This window comes from Pseudophryne corroboree, chromosome 3 (genome assembly GCF_028390025.1).
Source record: "Pseudophryne corroboree isolate aPseCor3 chromosome 3, aPseCor3.hap2, whole genome shotgun sequence".
Classification (NCBI taxonomy): Eukaryota; Metazoa; Chordata; class Amphibia; order Anura; family Myobatrachidae; genus Pseudophryne; species Pseudophryne corroboree.
Window position 1 is genome coordinate 675,473,155 of NC_086446.1, and position 9,014 is coordinate 675,482,168.

The window sequence follows — 9,014 nt, forward strand, 5'->3', positions numbered from 1 at the left end:
TGATATATGATTATTGTACCATGTTTCAAAAATTATAGACACCTGGGATCCACTATCTAAAAGTACCTTACAATTATTCCCATTAATAGATGCAGGAACTATGGGGGTAGGCCCCAATAACCCCTCTGGCACTTTCCCGTTCCACCAGGAATTCCCCATTGCACAGTAGCTGACTTCTAGGGGGACTGTGTGGGGTTCACAGTCCTCCCCTGTTCGTTTCCCTGCCCCGTAGAATTTCCTCGAGGTGCGTTATAATTGGTTACAGGAGTTCTTGAAGATGATCCATCAGTATTAGCATTACATTCATAGGCTCTGTGTCCCATTCTACCACATCTAAAACATCCTCTTCCTCTATTGTTGTAAGAATTTCCCCTTCCAATACCTCGATCGGATGAATTGTTATTACTCCTCTGAGAAGAATTTCCTGAGTTTCGGCTACTTTGAGAGGATATAAATTGCTCTATTTTCTTATTTTGCTCCTCTATCATTTTAACTATTTTATCTTCTAAAGGATTTATTTCTACAGAGGGTTGAACAACTTTAACTTTTTTTATGGTTTTTTTCTCTCATTTCAATTAGTACTTCTTCCTGCTTTATTTCTTTTAACAATTCATTAAAAGTAAGAGTAGGTTCCCTTGTTCCTGAGCATCTAAATTTCTGGGCCACAGAATCAGTTGTCAATGCTCCCCTCAGTAACTGTTTCATTCTACTTCTATCCACTTCATCCCGTGTAATTCCACCTTTTTCTACTATCTTGTATAAAAGTTTGTCCAATCTTATTAAGTACGTACTTAACTTTTCTCCAGGTTCCTGAAACGTATGATGTAATCTAGATGTTAAATCCCTTACATCTTCTAACGTACCATAGGCATAATCTAGAGCCTCGAAATACGTCTCAAGAGTAGCTTGAGGATTACTTCGTCTAGCTGCCTGTATTATTCCCATGGCAGGTCCCCTTAGACTTTCAACCACTCTTTGTCTTTTTATTTGATCAGGGCATTGCCATTCCTCAGCTTGCTGAACAGCAGCTTCCTTCCACGATTCGTACGTTTCTTCACCCAGTGGTACAGGCACCGTCCCCGAAAATATTCGTAATCTCCTGTAGCTCCCTTCATAGTGCCAGCGTTCTAACTGGGTAACTACTCTATCTACCATCGTCTCAAACTGTGACCCATCTACATTTGCACCATTTCCTTGTGTATTACTATGTGCATTTTCCCTTTCAGGAGTATCCCTAGAAGTGGATATATGTGCATTACTAGCTTCCTCATCTTTCCTCTTAGGCCAGATAATATACCACCTCCTCCCAATTTCCTCATTTGCCATTATCATTATTGGTATCATACATGGGTCTAGTTCCCTTTCAGTCTCTATTAATATGGCTATTTCCTCTCTCCATTTATCCACAATTTTAGGTCTTTTGACCCCATATAATTTGTCTATAATTGTTCTTATGACTTCTTCATCTGAAAATTCAGAGAAATTCCCTCCTATTGCTATACATTTTTTTGGATTTTTCTCTTTTTGCATACACCAAGTGTATATATCCTCTCCTGTTAAATTTTCCATTTTTTTTTAAAAGATCGTAATCTCAGCAGCAATGCCTCCAAATGTAACCCCCTTTTACCGCTCTAACTATAGGTGCTAAATCTCTCACCAAAGGGATGGTTACTCTATCTAGTAATGTGCCTCCACCCAAGCTATTGATTGATAACAGGCTGCCTGGGATGCCTGAATTCTGTTAGTATGTAAATTATAGTGATTATGTTATCTATAGATGAATGTCAATTAATACATATTACTCATGTACCTGTTCTTTTCTTCCAGTTCTTCAATCAACGTCCAGCGACAGCAGATGGTAAGTATAATATTTTTAATAAAAGATAACACATCCCACACACATATATATGTATATTCAAATATATTGTTTCCTAGCTACCCCACCTTCCTATACAATTTAATTGCATGCAATACAAAAAAAACTATATGGTTTAAACCTCAATAAATGAGTGACCCGGGTACTCTTAATGCAATAGATAGTGCACTATTAGGGCCCATAAAATTCACAAAAGTAATAACAATTTAACATTACACAGAAATAATAACATTTTCCTTTAGTGGCTTTCAATATGTTGATGAATTGTTCAGCTCAAGGTAGAATGTTACTGTTGCAATTTCTGTTCTGTAGAATGTCATTTATGTATCCTTTTCTCTAGTTAAATAGAAAGTATCTATTCCTTCAAGTTGGCTATCTCTTTACCACAATAAAAATATGCTTGTATCTACACAATATTATATCCAACTCCTTTGTGAAGTTTATCTCTGGTGATTTTGTCTCTTATGCGGAACAATGCTCCCATGTACTTTTACCATATAAATGTCCTTTTAATTCCTCTGAGGCTTTGTTTTAAACTGTCTCTTAAGCGATGTTCTCAGTAAAGGTATTAAACGAAATATATTGACCATCTTGGTTGTTTCATTGTCTTTATCTCCTGGCTCTATGCTGTAAATACCTTAATAAGTTTCATATGATGTCATGGGGATAATAACAGTTACTTGGGTCCCACGGGCTCCTAAGAATATTTGGTACTCTTTACAGTACATCAATTCACTGTACTTATCCAGGTACTGCCAGCTTTCTTTCCCCTTTACTGGTATTAAAGTTATGCAGTTTACATAGAGACAGTCAGTAACTGTAGAGGTAATTATTTGACTAGTTCATATATTCATGTTACCCCCACTCACTGGAATCATGCTGGGTGTTCAACTCCTCCAGGGCACTACCCTAATACTGTGTTACCAGAGAAAAGCACTATGAGTATAGAGTGGCTATTACCCGCTATGCTCTCTATATTTGTAAACTGCTACCTTAATAGTCTATGGTCACCGCTTAGTGCTGCTGCTTCAATCCTAGTATAAGTTAAATGTTCCTCAGCTTATTACTGTCTGCTGTGCATAGTGTTAAGTAAGTGGTAGCTTTGTTTTTTTCACTTACATATCCACAGCACAACGGTACTGCTCTGAGTGCTCCCCCGACTCCTCCTCTGATCAGCAACTGTCAGGCAGGCTCCGCCCCTCTACTGCTTATTGGGCCTCTGCTTCTGCTCTGCCTCTAGAGGGAAGGGTAAGCTATTTCTGCCGTTGGCGTCAGTGTTGCCATGGCGCCATGTTGTCACCTCCGATGGATCTAGCCGCGTACCGCCGCTCACCCGAACATCACCGTCGGCAAGACATCACAGCGGCGGCTCCTGGCGGGATCTCCGCTTCTCCACCTGACACCTCAGCGACAACAAGGTCAGTCAGCAGCAGCTTCCTGGCGCAATATCTATCTATCCCTTCCAATTGCCCTCTCTGGCTGCGCACCCCAAGCTACTCCTGCCGCCGCTGTAATGTTTACAGTGTTTCAGCTCTTAGCAGCGCTGGAGACCTGGGTGCGAGCACTGAGAGGGGGATCTGCAGTCTGCCTGACCGCCGGCGGGGAGCGTCTTTTATACGCTCTCCTCTTAACAGCGCGTGGGACCATTTCTTTGCACCCGGCCTCTTTTACCTGCGCGAGGTGACCACTATTCCTTTGCACACGGCCTCCTTTACCTGCGCGAGGTGACCCTGTTTGCACACGGTACCAACTACCTGGCAGCTATTATACTTAGCCTCATGCATATTTTGCACTCAGCCCGCAAATCACAGCACACACAGCTGTTTCCACTGTCTCCTCACCATTACACCACACCTCTCACTCCCTTCTGTATACTCCACATATTAAATATATTTTATATTTCTTGTATATTTTATATATAATATATATATATAAATACAAATGAAAAATGAATTATAACTATGTTACATACAGGCATAAATAAAAGCACACATTGTCTATACAATTTATACACATTTTATCCTCTCTAATTCCATCTGTATACATATATTTACAATATTATACCTACATTACTTACCAATACATGAATAAATATAAATATATACCATACACATAACATTTCATATATCAACAGCCTAATATTCATATTACAATTCATATTATGCTGCACAGTGGTCTCCATTATTTAAATTATGCCACACAGTAGCGCCACTTACACACATTACGGCAGGCAGAGCCCCATTTTACACATTACAGCTGGTAAGTGTCCCCTTTTACACAGTACAGCAGGTAGATTCCCCCTTTTACACATTACGGCAGGCAGATACATATTATTTATATATGTGTGTGCCTTTATCACATATATATGATGGACCGGACAGTGGCTGTAATGGATACTGGGCAGTAGGTACTCTGGATAGACAGTGGTGGGTACTGTACAGTGACAGTGGTGGGTACTGGGCAGTGATGGATACTGGGCACCTAGAGGCAGGCAGAGCTGGAACTGCGTCAGTGGTCCGCGCAGAAACTGGGAGAGACCTGGGTACTCTCACCACCAGGTCCGGAATGCTATTGTCTCGTGAGACAATGCTCAAATCACCCCACTTCAGTCCCAATGGCTGATCTGCCCAATATCCCCAAGCTCCAGTGACTCCTGTCCTCCTTGGACTACACAGAGGAAGTGCTTCCCAACTAGCTCTGCGAACATGAGAACAGTAGATCCAGCAGGAGCAGGGGTCCGTACACACACACACAAGTGTACAACATATATATATATATATATATATATATATACACACACATATATGCATACGTGTGTGTGTGTGTGTGTGTGTGTGTGTGTGTGTGTGTGTGTATATGTATGTGTGTGTGTGTGTATATATATTAGTGATGAGCGGGTTCGGTTTCTCGGAACCCCCCCAAACTTCAGCCTTTTTACACGGGTCCGAGCCGTGCTCGGATTCTCCCGTGTGGCTCGGGTAAACCGAGCGCGCCCAAACGTCATCATCCCGCTGTCGGATTCTCGCGAGACTCGGATTCTATATAAGCAGCCGCGCATCGCCGCCATTTTCACACGTGCATTGAGATTGATAGGGAGAGGACGTGGCTGGCGTCCTCTCCGTTATAGTAGAAAAGACCCAGAGTGACTTAGTTATAATTGTGGGGAGGATTGGGGACGGGGAGCAGCTGTTAGGGAGTACACTGCAGGGTTTTGATTATAATAGTAGTGACCACCAGTTTAATCCGTTGGTTCTCTGCCTGAAAAAAACGCTCCACCATATCTGTGCTCAGTGTGCTGCACTGCTGCATGATATATCTGTGCTGAGTGCACTGCTCACACTGCCTAATTGTGGGGACTGGGGAGCAGTTATAGCAGGAGTACAGTGCACAGTTTTGCTGACAGTGACCACCAGTCCAGTATACGTTTGTCTGCCTGAAAAACACTCCTGTGGTGGCTTTTTTTTTCTTCATACTAGTTTAGCAGTCTGCTGACAGTGTCCACCAGGTCCGTTATTATTATACAGTATATTATATATATATATATATATATATATAGCAGTACGGTAGGCCACGGCTGTACCTACCTCTGTGTCGTCAGTCACTCGTCCTCCATAAGTAATATACAGGTTGAGTATCCCTTATCCAAAATGCTTGGGACCAGAGGAATTTTGGATAACTGATTTTTCCGTATTTTGGAATAACTGCATACCATAATGAGATATTATGGTGATGGGACCTAAATCTAACCACAGGATGCATTTATGTTACAAATACACCTTATACACCCAGCCTGAAGGTAATTTTAGCCAATATTTTTTATAACTTTGTGCATTAAACAAATTGTGTGTACATTCACACAATTCATTTATGTTTCATATACATCTTTTGCACACAGCCTGAAGGTCATTTAATACAATATTTTTAATAACTTTGAGTATTAAATAAAGTTTGTGTACATTGAGCCATCAAAAAACAAAGGTTTCACTATCTCAGTCTCACTCAAAAAAGTCCGTATTTCGGAATATTCCGTATTTCAGAATATTTGGATATGGGATACTCAACCTGTAATACTATACTATCCATCCATCTACATTGTATACCTGTGGTGGCTTTTTTTTTTTCTTCATACTAGTTTAGCAGTCTGCTGACAGTGTCCACCAGGTCCGTTATTATTATACAGTATATTATATATATATATATATATATATATATAGCAGTACGGTAGGCCACGGCTGTACCTACCTCTGTGTCGTCACTCGTCGTCCATAAGTAATATAATACTATACTATCCATCTACATTGTATAACTGTGGTGGCTTTTTTTTTCTTCATACTAGTTTAGCAGTCTGCTGACAGTGTCCACCAGGTCCGTTATTATTATACAGTATATTATATATATATATATATATATATATATATATAGCAGTACGGTAGGCCACGGCTGTACCTACCTCTGTGTCGTCAGTCACTCGTCGTCCATAAGTAATATAATACTATACTATCCATCCATCTACATTGTATACCTGTGGTGGCTTTTTTTTTCTTCATACTAGTTTAGCAGTCTGCTGACAGTGTCCACCAGGTCCGTTATTATTATACAGTATATTATATATATATATAGCAGTACGGTAGGCCACGGCTGTACCTACCTCTGTGTCGTCAGTCACTCGTCCTCCATAAGTAATATAATACTATACTATCAATCCATCTACATTGTATAACTGTGGTGGCTTTTTTTTTTCTTCATACTAGTTTAGCAGTCTGCTGACAGTGTCCACCAGGTCCGTTATTATTATACAGTATATTATATATATATAGCAGTACGGTAGGCCACGGCTGTACCTACCTCTGTGTCGTCAGTCACTCGTCCTCCATAAGTAATATAATACTATACTATCCATCCATCTACATTGTATACCTGTGGTGGCTTTTTTTTTCTTCATACTAGTTTAGCAGTCTGCTGACAGTGTCCACCAGGTCCGTTATTATTATACAGTATATTATATATATATATATATATATATATATATAAAGCAGTACGGTAGGCCACGGCTGTACCTACCTCTGTGTCATCACTCGTCGTCCATAAGTAATATAATACTATACTATCCATCCATCTACATTGTATACCTGTGGTGGCTTTTTTTTTCTTCATACTAGTTTAGCAGTCTGCTGACATTGTCCACCAGGTCCGTTATTATTATACAGTATATTATATATATATATATATATATATATATAGCAGTACGGTAGGCCACGGCTGTACCTACCTCTGTGTCGTCACTCGTCGTCCATAAGTAATATAATACTATACTATCCATCCATCTACATTGTATACCTGTGGTGGCTTTTTTTTTCTTCATACTAGTTTAGCAGTCTGCTGACAGTGTCCACCAGGTCCGTTATTATTATACAGTATATTATATATATATAGCAGTACGGTAGGCCACGGCTGTACCTACCTCTGTGTCGTCAGTCACTCGTCCTCCATAAGTAATATAATACTATACTATCCATCCATCTACATTGTATACGTGTGGTGGCTTTTTTTTTCTTCATACTAGTTTAGCAGCAATTGCCTCCAGAAAGTACACGGGGACCTGAGATGGTGGATTCCAGTGGGGACAAATTAATAATCTGTGAGGAGGGGGCTGTACACAGTGAAAGGGGTGATGAATCGGACGATGATGATGAGGTGGACATCTTGCCTCTGTAGAGCCAGTTTGTGCAAGGAGAGATTGATTGCTTCTTTTTTGGTGGGGGCCCAAACCAACCAGTCATTTCAGTCACAGTCGTGTGGCAGACCCTGTCGCTGAAATGATGGGTTCGTTAAAGTGTGCATGTCCTGTTTATACAACATAAGGGTGGGTGGGAGGGCCCAAGGACAATTCCATCTTGCACCTCTTTTTTCTTTCATTTTTCTTTGCGTCATGTGCTGTTTGGGGAGTATTTTTTTGAAGGGCCATCCTGCCTGACACTGCAGTGCCACTCCTAGATGGGCCAGGTGTTTGTGTCGGCCACTTGGGTCGCTTATCTTAGTCACACAGCTACCTCATTGCGCCTCTTTTTTTCTTTGCGTCATGTGCTGTTTGGGGAGTATTTTTTGGAAGGGCCATCCTGCGTGACACTGCAGTGCCACTCCTAGATGGGCCAGGTGTTTGTGTCGGCCACTTGGGTCGCTTATCTTAGTCATCCAGCGACCTTGGTGCAAATTTTAGGACTAAAAATAATATTGTGAGGTATGAGGTGTTGAGAATAGACTGGAAATGAGTGTAAATTATGGTTATTGAGGTTAATAATACTATGGGATCAAAATGACCCCCAAATTCTATGATTTAAGCTGTTTTTTAGGGTTTTTTGAAAAAAACACCCGAATCCAAAACACACCCGAATCCGACAAAAAAAATTCGGTGAGGTTTTGCAAAAACGCGTTCGAACCCAAAACACGGCCGCGGAACCGAACCCAAAACACAAAACCCGAAAAATTTCCGGTGCACATCACTAATATATATATATATATATATACATACACACATATACAGTAGCATACTGACAAAAACACACATAGAATACATACACGCAGAAAACACACACACAGCGTACATTGGCCCTCATTCAGAGTTGTTCGCTCGCAAGGCGATTTTAGCAGTATTGCACACGCTAAGCCGCCGCCTACTGGCAGTGAATCTTAGCTTCTTAAAATTGCGAACGAAAGATTCGCAATATTGCGATTACACATCTCGTAGCAGTTTCAGAGTAGCTTCAGACTTACTCGGCATCTGCGATCAGTTCAGTGCTTATCGTTCCTGGTTTGACGTCACAAACACACCCAGCGTTCGCCCAGACACTCCTCCGTTTCTCCGGCCACTCCTGCGTTTTTTCCGGAAACGGTAGCGTTTTTTCCCACACGCCCATAAAACGGCCTGTTTCCGCCCAGTAACACCCATTTCCTGTCAATCACATTACGATCGCCGGAGCGAAGAAAAAGCCGTGAGTAAAAATACTATCTTCATTGCAAAATTACTTGGCGCAGTCGCAGTGCGGACATTACGCATGCGCACTAAGCGGAAAATCACTGCGATGCACTGAAATTTACCGAGCGAACGACTCGGAATGAGGGCCATAGACAGCACACAAAC

At 41.2% G+C, this 9,014-nt stretch overlaps 1 protein-coding gene across 1 annotated transcript; it reads right to left on the reverse strand.

Annotated features, from left to right (window-relative positions):
* Nucleotides 1-540: 540 nt before the first annotated feature.
* On the reverse strand, nt 541-1,530 carry LOC135057400 (paraneoplastic antigen Ma1 homolog). Its single transcript, XM_063963290.1, has one exon. The coding sequence runs from the start codon at nt 1,528-1,530 to the stop codon at nt 541-543; it is 990 nt and encodes a 329-aa protein (XP_063819360.1).
* Between the last annotated feature and the right edge of the window lie 7,484 nt (nt 1,531-9,014).